The 21809-nt window shown below is 43.0% G+C and overlaps 1 protein-coding gene across 2 annotated transcripts in view; it reads right to left on the reverse strand.

The window, feature by feature from the left end:
• Positions 1-21809, reverse strand: part of USP13 (ubiquitin specific peptidase 13) — a 324868-nt gene that overhangs the window by 188252 nt on the left and 114807 nt on the right. For both annotated transcript variants that reach the window (XM_085635387.1, XM_085635386.1), the window contains exons 4-5: positions 17638-17756; positions 13518-13660 (exon numbers count right to left, since the gene is read on the reverse strand). In XM_085635387.1, coding sequence (XP_085491513.1) covers positions 13518-13660; positions 17638-17756 — 262 coding nt within the window. The remainder of the gene's footprint in view (positions 1-13517; positions 13661-17637; positions 17757-21809) is intronic.

Raw genomic sequence — 21809 nt, forward strand, 5'->3', positions numbered from 1 at the left:
CACCAAGCTTTTAGAATTCAATTTCATTGTACAATACATAGCTGGAGGAAAAAATATTAAAGCTGACTTTTTATCCAGACATCCTTTGCAGGTGGATAGGTCTAATGCTTCAGAAGATGACGTTGAAGAGTGTATCATTGCTAACATTGACGACACCGTAATCTGTTCTGACATGATAGAATGGCATAAAGCATTAGAAAGTGATACATTACTTAAACAGGTTATGGAATTTGTAGTGAAAGGTTGGCCTAAGGAAAGATCTGTTGAACCTGAGTTACAACCATTTTGTAAGGTTGCAAATGAGTTATCTCTTGAAGGCAATCTTTTAGTCAGAGAAGGTAAATTGATCCCTCCATTTTGTTTTCGACAAAAAATCCTAGAAACAGCGCATTCAGGTCATTTGGGTATGACTGCTACCAAGCGCAGAGTTCGTAATGATTTTTGGTGGCCGTCTGTTGATCGAGATGTGGAAGCACTTGTTGTTAATTGCACACAGTGTTTATACAGTGATAAACATTTGGTCACAAATTCCCCATCTACCAAACCTTCAATTTCCCCCAACAGAGTGTGGCAAAAGGTCGCAGCAGACTTTCTTGGACCGTTTCATGTACTACCCAATTGTATGAAATATTTCATAGTTTTAATCGATCACTTATCCAGGTGGGTAGAGGTCAGAGGTGTTTCGGAACCAAATACCAAATCTGTTATTCGTATTCTTCAAGATGTATTCAGTAGAGAGGGCACACCTGAGGAATTACTTACAGACAATGGGGTTCAGTTTACTTCCCAACTCATGCAAGATTTTTTGATAAAGATGGGTGTCAAGCATTTACGTACTCCTTTATACTTTCCTCAGGCGAATGGCAAAGTTGAAAGATTCAATAGGGTCTTAGTGGAATGCATTCAGAGTGCCATCAAAGCAAAAGTAGATTGTGAGTCTGCCATTAGAGATGTAGTATGGGCATATAGAACTACTCCTCACTCAGTATCTGGTTGTGTTCCTTTTGAGTTGATGAGAGGGAGGAAAGTGGTATCTACGCTCAATCCATTTTGGAAGCTGAATTGTTTGAATAACAAATGTGATGTTGCAGAGAATTCGCTCATTGCCAAAAATCGTAGTGATGAAGCCAGTGTTAGGAGATGTGATAAACTCTCCGGGCCTGTCTCCAAGAAAGAAGTCAAATTTGTTGTTGGTGACCTGGTTCGTGTCAAGGACCCTCTTTTGTTACAAAAAGGTAAATCAAAATTCAGGGATCCTGCACGTGTAATCTTAATTAAAGGTAACAGTGCAAAATTAGTTACTAGGCAGATGTGGTGGCGTGTCTGAATCAGGTGACTGAGCGTGAGTTGGAGGCGGAAATGGGGACTTGCCTTTTGTTGTGGTTTCCGCACACCCCCGTACCAAAATCACGAGCAAGTTTTGCGATTTGGGTCTGATATTAGCGAAACGGGAGCTCACCCTGCATTGGAAGGCCAAGCCCGGTCCGAGTTTTCGGAGATGGAGGGGGAGTTTCCTGGCCTGGGCGGGAAGCGAAGGGACGCTTCGGCTTCAGATGGCCAGGCGGACCGCTAATGATAAGGCGCTGGACGTGGCGAGGTCGTGGGGGGTGTTGGTGGAAGAGCTGCGCTTCTGGGAGACGAGGACTGTGGAGGATGGGGATTCTGTAGACGTGGACGGGAGAGTAGAACCTGGGACGGGATCGGCGGGGGCTTCGGGGGAGTTCATGCAGGACGGGGTTACTTAGTCACACTCATGGAGGACTCGATATCTGCACTCTACCTTGACAGCTGATGATGAGCACGGGTGGGTACAGGGCTGCGGAGGGAGGTCACTGCGGGGCCCCTTCTCCCGTGCAGAACACTGACAGGGGTTTGCCCGTTTATCCGGAGCTGGGACATCTCAGGCCATAGGGCCCGATGGACGGCGGTTGATGAGGGGTTGCTGCGGGCACACTGACTGGGGGGGGTGGGGGTAGAGGGGGCGGTGGGTGGGGGATATGGGGTAGGAACGTAACAGAATGGATTTCTCCTGATGTGTATTTTGATGGGGGATTCCTAGTATGATGCTAACGTGTGTAATGTTGGTCCACAGGACTTTGGGTGTGAAAAAATCAATAAAAATCTTTTAACAAAAAAAAAAACAGTGCAAAATTAGAGAATGGTCAATGGTGGAATTTTGGTCGCTTGGCATTAATCAATCCTGTTTATAAGCCAGTGGTAGATTTTGATGAGAGTTCTCCTGAGATCAGAAAGAGTTCAAGAATTAGGAGGATTCCTAGTAGGTATGTCCATTAAGGAATTTTGTTTACAGCTTTAGCAAATGTGTTATTTTCTTTTCACAACTTTGGTTAAATGTGTAATTGTCCTTTTTCGTTAAAAGGAGGGAGATATGTGGTGTCTGTCCATCATGTTTCAGTGCTCTTATTTTACATATAAGTGTTGGAATGTTCCTTTGTACTTGTCAAAGTATTCTATGTAATACATGTTTGGAATGTTTGGGTTAGAGGCTGGATCTGCTTCTGAATCAGTTGGAGCAGCCACCTTGAGCCCTTTACACTGAATACTTGTGTATCCTGTTATCTACATTAAATCCATTTACACTGGGAAGACTCCTTGCTCATTTGGATTACTGCAGTACAAAAGAGGGTGGTGATGGACGGAGCATCAGAACCAATCAAACACTCACACCCAGTCAACAGATCTGGGTTTGATCCATCACCGTTCTTTAGCCCACTCTGCCACCCCAGTTCAGACATGGCCATATGCAAATCAGTCTGACCCTGTGCCTCATGGGAACAGTCCAGCCCGAACTGCCAAGCCATGCCTTCCCTGGACCGGAAACAAGCTTCCTAGGACCGGTTTCTGGCATTTCAGCCGTCTTCAGCCAGGCTTGCTTGAATCCAGTGGCAAAGTGAGCAAGGGACTCATGTCTGAGCATACCCTGCCAACTTATGGCGAACAAAGCAGTAAAAAAGAGGGTGGTGATGGACGGAGCATCAGAACCAATCAAACACTCACACCCAGTCAACAGATCTGGGTTTGATCCATCACCGTTCTTTAGCCCACTCTGCCACCCCAGTTCAGACATGGCCATATGCAAATCAGTCTGACCCTGTGCCTCATGGGAACAGTCCAGCCCGAACTGCCAAGCCATGCCTTCCCTGGACCGGAAACAAGCTTCCTAGGACCGGTTTCTGGCATTTCAGCCGTCTTCAGCCAGGCTTGCTTGAATCCAGTGGCAAAGTGAGCAAGGGACTCACGTCTGAGCATACCCTGCCAACTTATGGCGAACAAAGCAGTACAAAAGAGGGTGGTGATGGACGGAGCATCAGAACCAATCAAACACTCACACCCAGTCAACAGATCTGGGTTTGATCCATCACCGTTCTTTAGCCCACTCTGCCACCCCAGTTCAGACATGGCCATATGCAAATCAGTCTGACCCTGTGCCTCATGGGAACAGTCCAGCCCGAACTGCCAAGCCATGCCTTCCCTGGACCGGAAACAAGCTTCCTAGGACCGGTTTCTGGCATTTCAGCCGTCTTCAGCCAGGCTTGCTTGAATCCAGTGGCAAAGTGAGCAAGGGACTCACGTCTGAGCATACCCTGCCAACTTATGGCGAACAAAGTAGTACAAAAGGGGGTGGTGATGGACGGAGCATCAGAACCAATCAAACACTCACACCCAGTCAACAGATCTGGGTTTGATCCATCACCGTTCTTTAGCCCACTCTGCCACCCCAGTTCAGACATGGCCAGAACTGGGGTGGCAGAGTGGGCTAAAGAACGGTGATGGATCAAACCCAGATCTGTTGACTGGGTGTGAGTGTTTGATTGGTTCTGATGCTCCGTCCATCACCACCCCCTTTTGTACCGCTTTGTTCGCCATAAGTTGGCAGGGTATGCTCAGACGTGAGTCCCTTGCTCACTTAGCCACCGAATACAAGCAAGCCTGGCTGAAGACGGCTGAAATGCCAGAAACCGGTCCTAGGAAGCTTGTTTCCGGTCCAGGGAAGGCATGGCTTGGCAGTTCGGGCTGGACTGTTCCCATGAGGCACAGGGTCAGATTGATTTGCATATGGCCATGTCTGAACTGGGGTGGCAGAGTGGGCTAAAGAACGGTGATGGATCAAACCCAGATCTGTTGACTGGGTGTGAGTGTTTGATTGGTTCTGATGCTCTGTCCATCACCACCCCCTTTTGTACCATTTGGATTACTGTGCAGCTTCATTGAAGAGAACACACTTCATAAACCCGACAGCAGAAACGTCATCCGTATGGGATTATGTTGCAGTTTCCGACTGGTCGACGGGCTCCTTGAGCCCGTTGGAAGTCAGCCGGAATTACGGGCGGTTTGACACAGTCCCCTGCGTCATTTCAATTAAATACCTGGCCTCCGATGTGCCTTTTTACCATTAGTTTCAATAAGGTGCACGCTGGGACTTGCAGTTTATTTCCATTTAATTTTTACCTTTCAGTAGGTTGTGTGTATTAAAACCATTTCAAGGACTAATGTCAGCCCTCCAGTGGGAATCCAGAAACAGTGTGGGCATTGAAACTGCCTCTGAAAAACGAGCACAAAAGCTCTGAAACGCGTCAGGCAGGAGGACAGAAATCATCGGAATGGCAATGCCTCCTCCTGTTTAAATAAAAGATTTTGTTGAAATCACTGGCTGGAGGAGTGCGTCTCTTAATGTTATATTTCATTAATTTGATCCATTTTTTAAAATGTTTTGCAGTTACTTTCTTAATATGTTTTATATATGTGTGTGTGTTTGTGTGTCTGTGTGTGTGTTTGTATGTGTATATATATATATATATATATATATATATATGCTTTCTATAGTAGTAAATGAAAAAAAGAACTCCCAAAATGTAACATAATGTATACATATATATTTTTAGTAGTGTTACATTATATATTTGTATTTATAAACATACACACATTTTTTGCACAATATTTTGTTATGTTATGTCAAATGAATTTCTAAAGTGTTCAGCTGCTCCAGAAGAGAGGCTTCCCGGCACTGAACAAAATGGCAATGCACCATAGAGGAGAATATTTTCAGCCTAGGCTGAGAACAGCCAGGTCTTTAACTGTTTCCGAAAGCTCAAGTGGTTTGGATCTTTCTTAACGGAAGAGGTAGAGATTTCCATAAGGCCAGAGCCAGGACTCGAAAGGAGCATCCTCCCATTCCGGCTCTTTGGATGAGGGGTATAAAAGCCAATTTCAACTGTGCCAAGCTTAAGGCTCTAGTAGGCAGATACGGTTGCATGAAGGACCCAAACTGGGGGCCCCTTGCCTCTAAATGATATTGTGAGTGATACATAGAGCTTTGAACTGCATACGCTTCTTGATGGGCAGCCAATAAAGTTTGCCAAGGAGTTGAGAAATGGAGCAAAATGTGGAGATGGAAAAGAGTAATCTAGCAGCTGCATTCGAGACAACCTGTAGCCAACTAAAGACAGATCTTTTAGTGCTCAGATATAGAATGTTACAATAATCCGGGCATGAAATTATAAGAGATTGTAGAATCAGTTGGTGGACTTGTCGGAAAAAAAAACCTTAATGGATTTGAGAATTCTCAAGGTGCCAAAGCATAAGCCAGCTAGGATTCTAACTTGGGTTTTGAAAGATACCGAGTCGTCCAGCCATCTGCCAAGAGTCTTTACCACAGATTTGTATTTGGGCGGCTAGAGGGCCTAGTGCTTTTGGCCACCAATTATCTCTCCAAAGGTGAGTGTGGCTGCCCAACAATACATTCTCAGCATTATAAACACTTAGCTTCAAGCAGTTGCCATGCATCCAGCTGGCGACAGCCATTAGGCAATTTTGAAAATTAGATCTACAACCCGCTGACTCCACAGATAGAGAGATAATTGAGTGTCATCAGCATAGGACACCAATGAGATCCCAAATGACTTCACCACATCATCTAATGGTCTGACACAGATATTAAAGAGAGAAGGACTTAGCGCAGAACCCTGGGGAACGCTGTGTACCATCGCTCTTTGAGATGAAAAAAAGGGGAGATATCACTTGAAAAGACTGGTCCCATAAAAAAGGAGATAAACCAAGTCACAGCTTTGCCACGTACCCCCAATTCATGGAGTCGCCGTAGCAACACCGCATGGGAGACCGTGTCAAAGGCGGCACTCAGGGCCAAGACAATCAGTGCCTGAGAGCTGCCAGCGTCTGCAGCACAGCACAATAAGGGCTCAGTTACTGTCAAAACAGTGGATTCAGTACTAAAAGGTCTGCAACCATTCTGTAAAGGATCTAACATTTGGTTGTGCTCTAGAATATTAGTCAAAAGGTTATTTACATGTTTCTTCACTACCTTAGATAAAAGCAGCAGCAGAAAGATGGGGTGATAGTTTTCTGGTTGGGCAGTATCAAGCGAAGGCTTTTTCAAAATAGGAATGACCTTGGCATGCTTCTGTGTCGTTGGCACCATGGCTGCGCTTTGAGAAAGATTGGCCAGTTCCAGAAAGGTAGGTTTAGTAGTCCCCTGAAATTTTTAAATATCATCTGAATTTAACAGATCGTCTGGAGATCCTGATTTAACCTGGTGTATCAAGATAGAGATAGAATCATCATCAAGCAGGGCCGTCTCTTCCAATTGTGCCCTTTGTGAATAATTGACAATATTATCGTAAGGGACCGGCTCTTCTGTTTCATCACTTTGTCTCTGTTTCATCATTTTTGTATCACAATATTGGTTTTTCCAATATTGTGTCAGTGATCCCCTTTGATTTAATCACCAGTGTCATTACTGAAGCCATGGAAAAGAATAACTAATTTCAAATATATGGTTAACCCCTCAGTCTCCCATCACATGACAAAAATATATTTCAATTCTTCTAAGCGTGCTGCCCGTCTTAATTTGCACCGCCTAGCTAACTAGATGGATACAGTACGGGGTCGTGACACTCCCCATTTGCATTTCTCGCTTGATGCGGAGAAAGCGTTTGACACGATCCACTGGCCCTTCATGTGGCGTACTCTGGAAGCAATGGGCTTCGGCCCGGTTTTTCTAGGGTGGCTGGCATTATTATATAACGCACCTGAGGCGCGAGTTCGGGTCAATGGCACTCTCTCCGCCAGTTGGCCGATACAATGCAGCACCAGACAAGGCTGCCCCCTCTCTCCTCTACTGTTTGCCCTCATACTGGAACCCCTAGCATGCGTGATTCGCTCCCGACTTGACCTAGGGGGCTTCCTCAGTGCTCCCGGATTGCTGGAGGAAGAACGTATATCGTTATATGCAGACGATATTCTGCTCTATGTCACGCGGCCCGCTGACACTCTCCCCCGTCTTCTCCACATCTTTGAAGAATATGGCAGCTACGCTGGCTACAAGATTAACTGGACTAAGTCCACCCTCTATCCAGTAAGTGGAGATCCCGCATCTTACACTTATCCCAGCTGCTTGCGGCTGGCCGAGGAGGGCTTTCTTTATTTGGGCCTTTATATTACCACTGACCCCGTCCTTCGCGTGGAACGACAGGTGTTGCTGAATTTTCAGGCAGATAGCAAACGATGGAGGAAACTATCTCTCACTGTCATGGGCAGAGCCGCCATGTACAAAATGGTGACCCTCCCTCAACTTCTCTATGTTCTTCAGAACACTTATCACAAATTACCTGATACAATTTTTGTTTCTATTGATAGTGAGTTGCGCCTCCTCCTCTGGGATGGTGCTCATCCACAGATAGCACTGCGGACCCTGCAACGTTATCCTTACAACGGGGGGTTGGCCGTACCAGATATCAGAGCCTACGATAGGGCGGCCCACCTTATCGTTATTAATGAGTGGATTCATGCACCAGGGGATCATCCGGCATATAGGCTGGAACGGCTTCAAGTCCATGAACGCTCCCACCTACACTATCTATACGGGGGTGCTGGCACGGCACGACTCCTTCCCGCTACCCAACGGGTAATAGAGGCCTGGAAAACTGCTGGGAAGTTGATGAGATGGGAGGGGAAACCTACATGGGAGACCCCATTATGGGAGGGAGCTAATCTGTGTGAGATCAGAAAGCTGAGGGGTTTCAAACAATGGGAACTCATTGGCATTTCCAAAATAGGAGACCTCCTAGAGCAAGGCTCCCTGGTCACCTTCTCGTTCCTTCAATCCAAATATCAAATGCATAGTTCCCAAGCCTATGCGTACCTTAGGCTTCATCATGCTTGGCGAGCGGAGGGGTTGGACAACGGGGTGCTGCCGGAATATGCTCCCCTTGAGGGCAGACTCCTTCAGGAGAAGATCCAGACTCAGGCAATTTCGCTGACATACAAAACACAGCTCAACAATATGCCAGATAATCTCGGCCCACTTCGCGCGAAGTGGGAACTTACCACAGGACCCCTTGAGGATATAGACTGAGAAGCGGCCCTCATGCATCTATGTGAGGTGGCAATCAAATTAAGACTGCGGCTTATCCAATACAAGATCCTTCAAAGGGTCTACTATGATAGGGAACGATTGCACAAGATGGGGAGGGTGGAGGACCCTGCATGCCTCAGATGCTGCATGGAACATGGCACATACATTCACACCCTTTGGGAATTCGCTCACACCCAGCCCTACTGGCACAAAACAGTGGGCGAATTAAATAAAATACTTGGGGCAACAATTGAGATGGATGTGAAATTCCTACTATTAGGCATTCCCACTGATGTCGATCTTCCACGATATGGGCTCTTACTTGTTAATCTGGGGTTGGTAGTGGCAAAATGGGACATAGCCAAGTACTGGGGTGCACAACACCTTCCTATATTCACAGAATGGAAATCTAATATGGATTTATACATGGCTGCAGAAAAAGTGGTTTATAAAGCGAGGGGCTTCCCACGTAAATTCAGGAAAATTTGGTCCCCGTGGTTGAAGCTCGATTTGGATATAGAACAGGGAGCCCTTACGTTATCTCATGCGAGGGCTGGTTCTGGCTTATAAGAATCGCTTTCCCACCCTTTGTTCGCGAATAGACCTTTTAGTAGAATGATCCTAAGTATTAGTCGGATTGTCACTGCTGATATATATGAACGATTTCTCTTGAGTAACCCTGCTGCGAAATTCACCAACCATCCCTGTACCTCCATACCTAATGTTGACCATACACCTTGTACTGATGACTTCTTATCCCATCTGTCAGTAGTATTGTTATTGAATTGTATAAAAATAAAAAATAAAGTTTAAAAATATATATATATATATATTCTAATTCTTCAAACTCCCAGATGACATCACCATGATCTTTGTTTGAAACTGTCCTCCAATTCTTCATAATATATACAGATTTGGAGTTCACTTCACCCAGAGCAGTATAACTCTATTACCTCATACTATTGGCTATGCAGTGCTTCAGTCAGCCTCTCATGGAGTGCTTGCATTGGAATGCATGAGCGATTGTTTCAAATATGAAAAATATATATATCATTGTATATTCAGTTCTTCATTTTATAAATGCATTGTATAGGAAAGAATCATTCCCAGCACCACCATCATCAATATTATCACCACCATTACATCGCAGCAACTAATACCACTATCACTATCTTCTCCATTACCCCACCACTATTACCAGAATACAATTACTACCACCACCACAACAGCACTTGTGCATGCCTGTGTTTTGCATACTTTCACATGAAGGCAAGGCCTGTTGTCTTTGTCAATACATATTGTATCAGTTCATGTGGTGTACAGCCATTTTTGCCCTTGAGGCAAACACTGCCACTCAAGCTCATGCAGATTTGAAACACAGCAGCAGAATAATAGAATCTTTTTTATTTTTTATTTTTTCCTCATTCGCCGCCAATTTTGCTTCAAGTGCACGCTCAAGTTGTCCGTACCCACACTCAGCAAGCTGAGAGGCGAAAGCGTCTAGAAATGGAGAGACCCGCCTACCAGTACATAGACTTGCTTGTGTGCTAGTGACGACACCAACTGAGATAATTCTATTAACAAGCTGCAGGAGCTAGATGACCTTCGTCTTAAGTCTTCCAGTCCCGACTGAAAGTATCTGACATGGCCCATAGAATATGAAGGCAGCATAATCATAGGACCCAAAAAAAAAAAAAAAAGGGACAACCCTTTATAGAGACAACTCCAGGTCCCATCTTAATTTCAATATATTCCAAAATGTTCTCTTCTTTTTGCTGCCAGATCTCATTAAATCTAACCTGGAAACCGCAAAGACAGAAGACTGCCAGTCAAAGAAGGAGGGCGGGGTAGGGTCTGTCCATTTTATACAAATTTGTCTTCTAGCTAGGAGGATGGCATAAAAAAGTAGCGATCTTGCAGGACCACTGACATTATCCTTCAAGCCAAAGAAAATCAAAGGTAAGTCAATAGTAACAAGGGTTCCCAATATGTCAGACAAGAATTTTCCAATACTATCCCAGAAGAGAGGCAAAGCTGGACACTCTTTCAGCATATGGATATCGGAGGCCGAAACCATTCCACATTTCTTGCAACATGCAGGTTGTTCTTTGTTGATTTTTGAAAGTTTCAATGGAGTAAAGTAAGCCCTGTGAATGGTGAACAAGTGATTTCTTTTTAACCATGCCGGCTTTACTATTTTGTACAAGATTGTAAACGAACGCTGCCACAATGTATCACAGTCTTGGGCAGGTAAAGAACTTCCCCACAGTTCCTTGGGAAGTTTAAAGTCACCGTCCACTTCCTCCAATATAGCCTGATACCAGAAGGAGACTTCCTTCTTTCCTTGGGGTCTAGTCACAAGCTGATGTTCCAAATAGTTGCCTCCGCCTAATAAGCTTCCATGAGTTGTACGAAAGTGTGACTGGGCCCAACTAACCAGCTGGAGGTATTTAAATTTGGAGAGACCCACCCCGACCCTTTCCCTAAGTTGCTCCCATGTAACTATAGTGCCATCAGGGATCAGGTCCCCCCAAACTACCAGACCGACTTCTCTCAGAGGAGTTGCCAATCTGTCCCTCAAACATTCTGGGCCGCCGGGGGAATCCCATAGGGGAGCCAGGCTCGAAAAGTATCCAAGAGAGACTGACCTCCTCAATTCTGCCCATGTCTTACCTAGGCCCTGCAAAACCTTAAGCCTATTTTTTTTTAAAACTTTGGATCACCAAATTTGAACAAAAAACCCTCCACCGATAGATGTGCCCCCCGAAGCATAGCTAAAAACATCCCTCCTGCTCCCGTATTAGTCGGCATTTTCAGAAGCATACGTGCATGAGAGAGTTTGAAGGCCCAAGCATAAAGCTGGATATCTGGCAAGGCAAGACCTCCCTTCTCTCTCCTGCGTCTTAACTTTTTCCAAGCTATCCTGGAGAGTCTGTATCCCCAAATAAACGAGTTGTTATCCCTCTGGATTTGATCAATTTGTGATTTCTCAAAATGAAGGGGAATGCTATTGAAAAAGAAGATGATTTTCGGGAGTATTGACATTTTGACGAAGTAGACTTTGCCAATGATGGAAAGAGGGAGCGAAGCCCAAGATTTCATTAACTTCACACATTCTTTTGCCACCATGGTCATATTAGTTTCAGCTATCTTAGTTATACCTTGGAGGATATTTACCCTCAGATATCTCATTCTGGGGCGTATCCGGTGCGGATATTGATTTACCTCCTGATTCCAGACCATGACCTCCGTCTTTGAGGCATTAATTTCGTAACCTGAAACTAATCCAAACTCCTGAGCTTGACTAATAACTGCTGGAAATGCTGTGTCTAGATTGGCTGTAAAAATTAAAATACCGTCAGCATAAAGGGCTACCTTCCTCTTCCACTCCCCATACTTGAAAGACTGGATTTTTGAATCCTCTCTGAGGCGTTGAGCAAATAGCTCAATATATAAATCAAAAAGGAGAGGGGAGAGTGGGCAGCCCTGTCTAGTCCCCCTGGATATGTTAAAAGAGCCAGTGATATTGCCATTTACAAGAAGTCGAGCCGTTGGTCTCCGATAGATAGACTGTATTTTACGGCAAAATTTCTCGCCAAGATTAAATTTTTCCAAGACCTCCGACAGGTATATCCAATTCACCCTGTCGAAGGCCTTGGTGGCATCCAAGGTCATAGCGGCCAATGGGATAGAATATGTAGAGGCCAAATCAATCGCTCCAATTAAATCATAAGTAAGGTGCGAAAGCTGGCGGCCCTTAACGGAACCCTTCTGATCTGAATGCAAAATATCTCCTGCCACTATACCCAATATTGCTGCCAATAATGAGGTGAAAATGTTATAGTCAGTGTTCAGGAGAGAATAATAGAATCTTATATCAACATAGTAGGTGAGAACATAGCGAACGTTCTGGCTAGTGGATTACTTAAGGTGACACCAAAAAGGCTAAGTGCTGGGGCACAGTAGATGCTACTTTCTCAGAATGGATCAGATTGCCCTGGCCCGTTTACTAGTTATCCAGCCTAAGCACCCATAACCTAGTAGATTTTGGAAAAGCATTTGGCACCCTGAGATGGAGGTTCCTATATGAGGTTATGGGGTCCAGAAGAGGATAAACGACTGACCTACAGGCTTCTGTCCTATAACCAAGCCCTTTATAACAACGCCTGGTCGGGTTCTCATGAACAGTGCCCTGTCCGACTCATTACCAATTGAGCAAAGCACCAAGGCAGAGTTTTCCCCTCTTTCCCTTACAATTCCATCTGGAAATTGAACCCTCAGCTGCCTGGACACATAAGGATGGCCTTGGAGCAGCGTTCTAATTGGAGCACGGCATTGAAGATCAGATCTTGCTGTATGAAACAATGCTCCTATTTCTTCAGTGCCCATGATGGGTGCTGATGTGCTATTTGACTGGGATTGGTTAGAAAGAGACCATCCAGTCAATTTAATCAGAGTGGAAATGTTGCAGGGTACTTCCACATGGTAAACTATTAGCAAAAAGTCAAAAGGATGGTTGGTGGGATGAGGTTGAAAAAGCTATGGCTAGGGGTGTAAATAAATAGTCCAAAACTATGTCCGTCTTGCTCACAAAATAGTAACAGAGTGGCTACAGAGGTAAAAATATATATTTCGTTAGTAGGTAGAATCAGGTATGGACGCCGGTAATATGTTTCCTACTGGCCAACATAAGTCTTGAAATACATTCCATCCCCGCCATTCTCTTAGTCTCTCTGTTTATAGAGAGCAGAGAATTATGTTACTCACGTTTGGAGAGATATGGCTCTATGCTGAATCAGGACATTCATAATCATAAAATAAAAACATCCTTGCAAGCTCCACCTCTTCAGATACAGATATATGTTGTTTCTGATCCTCATGTAGTGATCCCCAACAATTAAAGTTATACCTTGGTATCAAAAAGCCTCCCACAGGACAGCATGTACTTAGGCTGGTATCTGGCTGGCCTGGTTCTTCAAAATATAGTCACCGTCATGCACTCAGTGTGTGGTATTTTAATACATAATTTGGTATCTCAACATGTCTGTTTTCATCTTGTTTACCAGTAGAATTATTTATTTGTTCAGTAGTCACGGAAGTGAATAAAATATTTACACAGTCTTACCTTGGTGGGATCCGCACTCCATTGTCTAGCTGGGCCAGGTTATTGGCATACTTGGACACCAGAAGTTCTTCCTCCCAGGAATCTGGGTCTTGTTTTACATATGGGGATTTTGAATTTAGTACTGCATCACAGGCTATGGTTACCTGAAATGAATTACAGACTTTTAGAACAGAAGGCTCAATTTAATCAAATGTCTTAACTTATAAATTGATTTCCTGCTTCAAGATAGTATTTGGGTAACCAAGATAAAATATTTTAGAAATCAATTTTCTATGTAGGGGTAGTGGGACGCCTCTAATATTTATATTTTCTCAGTGCCCAGTGCCTTAATGTACCCTGTTCATCCTTAGTTAAGGGTGCATGGCAATTAAATTAATAGAAATATGCAACACCATACACCAAAGCAAGACCATATTAAATTCAATGTTTTCTATCATTAGCAGATCTCCTAGACTTATAATAATAAACTCCATGCAGAACAGAAAGCTAATAAAACATTTTCAGAGTAACACAGAGGACATTTCTAGCACAATATCCAATAAGACCATAACTTTGTGTGCTATAAATCATATAACCAATAATTTGTCAAGGATCAAAAGTGTTAACTGTTATTTCTTCCCAATCCAACTAAATAAATCTAGCAAAAAGGCCTCAAATCTATAATTCCATTTAACCCAAAAGGCAGGTTCATGTCTCAACTCGAATTTCACACTAAGCCCAGTCCCTGCTTGCACAAGGAACTGCCCAATGTAAAGTTATCCCAAACAATTTTTGTTTCTCTTGACCCTAGTTCTTTAGATACCCTTGAACTGATCTGTAATTACTGAATCAAGCATGATCTACATCCTTCGTTTTAATATACAGTACATATCATCGCTTTCACAGCTTTTGATCTTCAAGCATTGTCTAAGAATCACCCTGCAACTACTTATAATTTTTTCATCAATAAATCTAGCTCCTTGAACGCAATCAGCACTTATTTGTAAACAGTAAAAACTTGCTTAGGTACAGCTGCTCAACTCTATTTTTACAGGATTCCTTAAAGGAATATGTGTAATTTTCAGAGGAAGTTCCACAATCTCATTAATGATACAAAAGCCTTGTATTCTCTAGTATTCGAATGCAGCTCCAAGTTTGGACAGCCTTCGTTCATGAACAAGTGGGTAAAGGTGGAACATTTTTCCAAAAGGTACCAAATTCTATCATAGTACTTTGTACACAGCACCATAAAGCGTCAATGTTTGTATTTTAAAGTCACAAGTTATCTTTAAAAATCCTAAATCTCTCCCACCCATCCCCAAAATTAGTTTAGCAGCCCTACTTCGACTGCCACAGACTTAGTATTTGATTTTCTTAGATAGATCACCATCTTCAATTGATTAGGGAACCACAGACCAAGATAACAATATGTACCAATGCTCTTAGGTGCTGGTTGCTATATATTCCATTGCATTTTCTTCTCAACAACAACTTTTCTATGTAGTATCTTTCCACTTTATTCAGGATTTTTGGTAGCAAGATGCACAAAATATAAAATGTAAATTGTATTGACGTATGTAAGGCTTGGACAAACAGAAAAATTTAAAACTTAGAGCTTTCTAATATGTGTCAGAAGGAAATGCATCCTTCTCAGCCTTATACTTCAATATGCAAATGTTATGAACTGATTGGTATTGTGTTTAACAGCAATTTGCCCCAACTGCATTTCAGAGAGGATAGAAATTGGGCCTTGCCTTGCATACAAAGAGGAACCTTGTGGCCAAGATAAACATAGTTATTGCCTTCTTTCAAAGTAAGATCTACAAAGTGTTTCTAGGCAAGTACAATATTAATTTTATGCCCAGAGTAATTCGGTCATCTACATTTATTCATAGGAGGTAAAAATTCACCTCTATAATAAGATATTTTTACATTTATTATGCCAATGATGCTGGATCTGAACAGACCTTCTACAGAGCAATATGGGTTGGAAAACAAGGTCTATGAGTATCCCTTACATCTCACTTTATATCTAGCTGTACAAAGGTACGATTTCATCAAGTCAGCTGGACTAGAGGTAGCCTCATCTGGAGCCCTGCAGGGGCCAAACTGTTTTTCATTAAACTAATGCAACTAGGCAATAAATCCTGAAGTTCAAGGGAAGTGAGTGGAGGAAACAGCACCAATCTACACTCCGTTTCATCATCTCTCCACTCCAATGGCTAGAACCTTCATGCCAACTCACAAAAAACTCTCCTCCAACAATTAAAACAATGGGAACGCAGAGGGCTTAAGACAGAAATCCGGTAACTTTGGTTGCCAATTTCAGAAACGAGTCAGATGGAGCAGCCGGCCTCATGGTCCCAATAAAGGTTTTTTATCTGCAAATGCTGGTTCATAACTTATGGATATCATAGGTTTAGGGATGAACTAGCACCATTATTAAGTGGTAGCTTCTCCGCGACTTAACAAACAGCCAATTTCCTTTTAGTAAGGACTTCCACCCCACCGGCATTTCATTGGGGCTACATTTCAATCTACCTTTCTCTGCCCATTGTGTATTATGCAATAATAGGAAGTTATTTTAGGTCTCAGGTTCCCATTTTAAGGTATATTCTGTGATACTTAGAAGTCACCTTACTATGTAGGCGAGGTGTGCTGAGGAGAACAAAAGGCAGGGCAGTCTAATCTGACATCTCAGGTTCAGCACTACACAGATATCTACTTCAAAGTAAAAGTCCCACATCAGCGAGACTCCCCAAATGGTCTTGTAGTTTGTCATGGAGTGGCCACTCTAACATAATAGAGTGGTGTGATCTTTTAGAAATAATAATTGGTTACACAGATCAAAGATCCAGAGTTCTACTGAATGGTGCCAAGAGATGAACTATCTACCATCTGCTTGATCAGAATATTCTCTGTTCCCTCCTTTAAAAACAATCTTAGATAGTATTTTATAAACAAAATACTACACTACTTTTTTCAAATTACACTATTGCTAATGTCAGCTTTAGGTTCCACAACAAGAGCATTAACGAACCACTCCACTCAATGCACCCTCTGACAGCTTTTCTTACAATGTTGGGCGTGTCAAGCCACAAGCTGTCTAGTTCATTTGCTGCATAAGTTCTTCAAGTTTGTCCAATCAAAACTACTGAAAAGGCCCTAAGCTGCTCTCGGTGTAACTATATTACTGACTTTTTTACTAGAGGTAATGACATTTCAGAGTGTTGTTTAGTGTCCATTGTATCTCTATAAGTGTCATCTGCGATTTCAAATATCCAAACATATACTATATATTCAAAGTAAAGAAGGCGGGATCATATAAGCATAAAAGACAATGCCTACAGTAAACATGACTCACCTTTTAATTTTGGGAAAATATATGGGAAACATGCTCAGATCCTAATGGATAATAAGTACAAGCAGGAAGAAATACAGGTATACACATTGGCTGATTAATACACATTGGCTGATTCCAACTAGTCACACTGGAAAGTTTGAATAGCATTTGTTCACACCATTATGTCCTCCTTCAAAGCCCCCATGAAAAATAGACCATTTGTCTAACTCCATACAAAAGGAAGTAACCATGTGATATGAAACTTACAGAGAAGAGATGAGGCTAGGCACTAGACCTATTGGGGTATACCAGCTGCAAAAGCTGATAAGAATAATGTAGGTAATTGAACAAGCGATGCAGCAATATTTTGTTATTTAGCATTTAAATAGCACACCCTGACCATTATCGGCCCTTAATACGGAATTAATGTATCCCTATAAACAAGCCTGCTTGAGTAACATCCATTTCATGGTGGAAAGCCCTTCTGCCTAGCAAAAACTACAGCATTATACAGAACAGAACCTAGTGCTGAATGTTATTATTACAAGAGTATACCTATTAAACAGGTTCAAAATCATGCACACTGGCACAGAATCTGGGTAAAAACGTATTGAAGCCTACAGCAATGTAATGGAGACTCAAAAGAACCCAATGATGTTACCGCCCTTTGAGGCTAGACTCCCACCAACGGTACGGATCAGAATTGGGAGATCCTGCAGATGCATTTAATATAAGGAACACCTAACAACCATCGACCAAAAATAAGCTTCCAGTTCACAGAAAAACACACTCACTGACCAGCGCTGGTAATTCTTCTATATTTGGTAAGGGGATTTCAAAGTGATCTGGAAAGATAACGAGTTTAACTTCATCTTCATATTCATAGTCGCTGCTGGAATCAAAATTAATTTCTAGATCTGCAAAAAAATTGGGAAATTTATTGTGAGTGACAAAGTACCAGAATATACAAATGAGATACTCCAAATATTTCCTGTTCGAACAGGCACAGTATGAGGCATCAAAACAAAATTCAAGAAATTGAAACAGGACAATATCCAAACAAAACAGTGCCCTGAAAATGAATTGCTTTTACAGTAGAAATATAGGAAGGAGCGCATTCACGGTCATGATGGGGCCACTAACAAATTCTATAAGATTGGTGCGTGGAGGCAGGTTACTGACAATAAACAAATAACAAGCATTTGCAATGCAATAGGTCTCGCATTTGGGAGAGTTAGAGCTATTGGCGTGGTAAATGACAATGTCTTTCACATATGTGTTTTGGTTTGGATTGTCGTGGGTGTATGTGGTGCGGAGTGGAATTATGTGGGTTTGTTTTGAAATTGTGTGATGTGGAGTGGATTTGTGTAATGGGATTTTGTGGCATGCTGAATAGATAGGGGTGGGAGTTACACAGAATAGATAGAAAAGAAGAGAGAGGGAATTTTGTGCAGGAAGTGGTGAAGGAACTCCAGACAGATGAGCAGAAAGAGTGTGAGAGAAAGAAGGGGTGAGCAGATGCACAAAGAGGAAGGACCTGTGGATGCAGAAAACACCCCAAGAAGAGGAGGAGAGTGTGGGATTGAGGAACGAAAACTTTGAAAAGGCACAGGAAAGAAACTGTGTTTAGCATGTGAGAGCAGGAGGTATAGAGCGGAGATAGGAAGTGTGAGGGATGTCAGGGGTCAGTAGGATTGCGAGATGAGAGGTGGTGAGGCAGTAGACAGTTTTGTTTTCAAATATATCTGCTTAAGTTAACATTCCTGACTGTGAAAAAGTTTTATTTTTATAAGCCGACTGAGAGCACCGGTTGGAGAACCTTTAAAACTTTGCCAGGTTATGGGTCAATAGGATACACTCAAATTGCTGGAGGTTGGTGGAGGTTGAAAAGGGAGACTGCCTTTTAAGGAAGGTTTGAGAGGTAATGAGAAAAGCACCATTTGGTAACAAATATCTGTGACCCGTGCAGAAAATATTTATTTGTTCAAAAATACCATGCAAAGCACTGAATTGTTTTAAAGTATTACACTGTAAAGTTTTTTTTCTGTTTATACAATGGTGTCCTACAACATAGTTTGGCAAGTTAACAGTCTTCTCAGAATTCTGAAGATAGTACAAAATGATGCACAACAGTCAAGATGTTTGACAAATTCTTTTGATGCAAAGTAAAGAAATGCACATATGGCTTTACAATAAGTCAACGACTCTGCATGTTTTTAATAAAATGTACGCTGGGTTTGGTATATAGAGAAAATTATTCCACTAACATTTTTCTTTTCACTAGTGTACGCATGCCAATAGTTTACGCAATTAACGCTTTGTCTCCGGGCTTGTTAATACAGCGATGCACAGATACCGATCTTCACATATACTCTTTCCAAGTGTGAAAAATGGAGAATATTTTGACTGTAACTATTTACCTGCACACACTCTCACCGGGACCACTTACTTGACATGGCAGCAGTAACATGTATACTGAGATGTGTGCCCCACTAGTAATGCTGAAGTTAAGAAACAAGTGAAAAAGTGTCCACCTCGCCTGCAACGCATGCAGGGATTTGAAGTTCTACAATGATGTTGGTTAATAATCATACATTAACAAGTTTATGTTAATCCTACTTATATAACTTGCCACGAAAAGGGTTCGCGGTAGAAGTTCCGCTCTGTTTTGTAATACTGCGGCAATTTTATTTGATTCCGCACCTAACACTAATGCAGCTCTTGATATCACGCAAAGAAACGTGAATCCTCCACCTTTAAAAAAATCAAACAAGGCAAACCAAGGCTGCAGGTGCAACGGCAGATTGAACAAGCATCACTTGCAGAGTAACATAGCTCTGAAAAAGAAGTCTTTCTGGAGTGAACTAAGAAGCCATTTTGGTGAGGTCTCTAACCCTTGGAGCATGCCCAGTGGGACAAAGAGCTAACCATAACAGCCATCTTGATAGTGCCTCTCTGAAATCGTTCCCTGTATACCTATGCAGACCTTGTTCAGGCGTGAGCCTGCAGTTTCATAATACCAGACCTGCCAAACTTAACAACAAGTTTAACTTAATGCTGATTGAAAAAGTGCAGCGCCGATTCATGTGAGGGCTGCCCAGTGCAGGCAAAGCTGCCGTCTGGATCAGGTTGTCACTAGGCATCGCGTGATCCCTGGGAGCGTGTGGGGCTGGGCAGTGAACTCAGTGGGGGGAAAAAACAGAACATGTCCGCACTTACTCCTCCTCCCCGCCGCCCGGCTCAATGTAACAGGTGATGAGAAAGAACTTCCTCGTCACATACACACATACACTACATGAGGTTTCGAGCTCCAGTATAGCAAGGATGCAAACACCTCCCTCAAGGATACAGCTAACTGTTGAAATGCAGAGAAAACACACTTGCCTAGCCATGACCACAGGCACGAAGTTAGGCTGATTAATACGTTACAAAAGTGGAGCTTCCACTCGGGCAGGGGCGTCACACAGGCCCACGCAGCCCCTGCTGTCCGGGGGGCCCCCCGAGCGGCAGGGGGCTCCCTCTGCCCAGTACTCAGGCCTCAGAGCTCCGGATTTAATCCGGAGCGGGGGCCCCCTCCGTGTACTTTGCAGGAAGGCCCCCTCAGCTTTTGTTACGCCACTGAACTCAGGCACCTGCTTGCAGTGATCTTAGTGTAAAAAACAAAAAAAAAAACAACAGAACATGTCCGTGCTCACTCCTCCTTCCAGCCGCCCAGCTCAATGTAACAGATGACTAGAAAGAGCCTCCTCATTAGATACGCTAAATGAGGTTTGGCACTAGAGAAAAGCAGGGATGAATACAACTCCATCAAGGATTACAGCTAACTTTTCACTGTGGAAATGCAGAGAAAACACACTTGCTTGCTTAGCCTTGACCAAACGCATGAAGTTAGGCTTATTAATATGTTGTAGAAGTGGAGCTTCAACTCGGGCACCTTGATTCTTTATTTCTGTAAGTGCTTTCTGTTGAGGTTTAATTTTTGTAACACTGACTCACCCGGCACCAACAGCGATCAGCTTGTGCACCAGGAACGTCCAGAAGACAACGCCGATGTTGAGTTATGTGTAGTAACATCAGCCTATGTTGCAGGGATTCTGCACATATACAGAACTACGCACAAGAAACCAGGACCTCATTGTATAATGGTGTACCAACAGCCCAATTTAGTGCCTGGAACCCCAATCCGACTAGCTATAGTGTCTCATTTGTTCTCCGTACTACAGCGAAGCTACCAATGATTAGACATCCTAGAACATGTAACTCAGACTCTCAGTAATCGCGGGAACAAGAACACTCTTTCGCCAACTCACTCATACTTGTCCACAACGTAAGTAATCAGAGACACAGTATAGTTTAAAATGTTTATTTTAACTAACATGCTCTATAAAGCAGTACACGAGCCAATACTAGCAGCAAAATGCATAAACTCAACATAGTGAGCATTGTTACAATTCCATAAAATATGAACGGGGATATCATTTTATAAGGCTAGTGGAAAAAAGGCCTAATGTGCCTTGCCACCCTCCCCGTGCTAGGAACTAGTTTATAATAATTGTAGAAGACCTCTGGGCTTTGTCAAGGGTCCCCCATACCTCCAGGTTTAGATGCAAAGATTTACATCTCCGCACAAACACAGCTCTTCTCTTCGGAAAGGTTTTCTCCAAGTGCCTAACATGCCTGCAATGCCATATTAAAAGCACTCGATTTTCAATAGTACAGCTGTGGTAGTATTATGTCTGACATGCGCATGACTGACCAAAGCAGATTAACAGAGAACATTGTTTTTCAACCTTGAACATGCTGTGCAGACAAAGACCAAAGAGTACAGCAAGAAACGTGAAAGGTAGACAGTTCCCATGTGAGCGAGCACAAGCAGAGGATTCGCGAAAACAAAGTCATGTAGAAACGTGTGTAAAAGCGGCATTATGGCAGGCAAGCTTATACTAACTTATGCTAACTTAGCAATGTAT

The sequence above is a fragment of the Triturus cristatus genome, chromosome 11 (assembly GCF_964204655.1).
Source record: "Triturus cristatus chromosome 11, aTriCri1.1, whole genome shotgun sequence".
Taxonomy (NCBI): domain Eukaryota; kingdom Metazoa; phylum Chordata; class Amphibia; order Caudata; family Salamandridae; genus Triturus; species Triturus cristatus.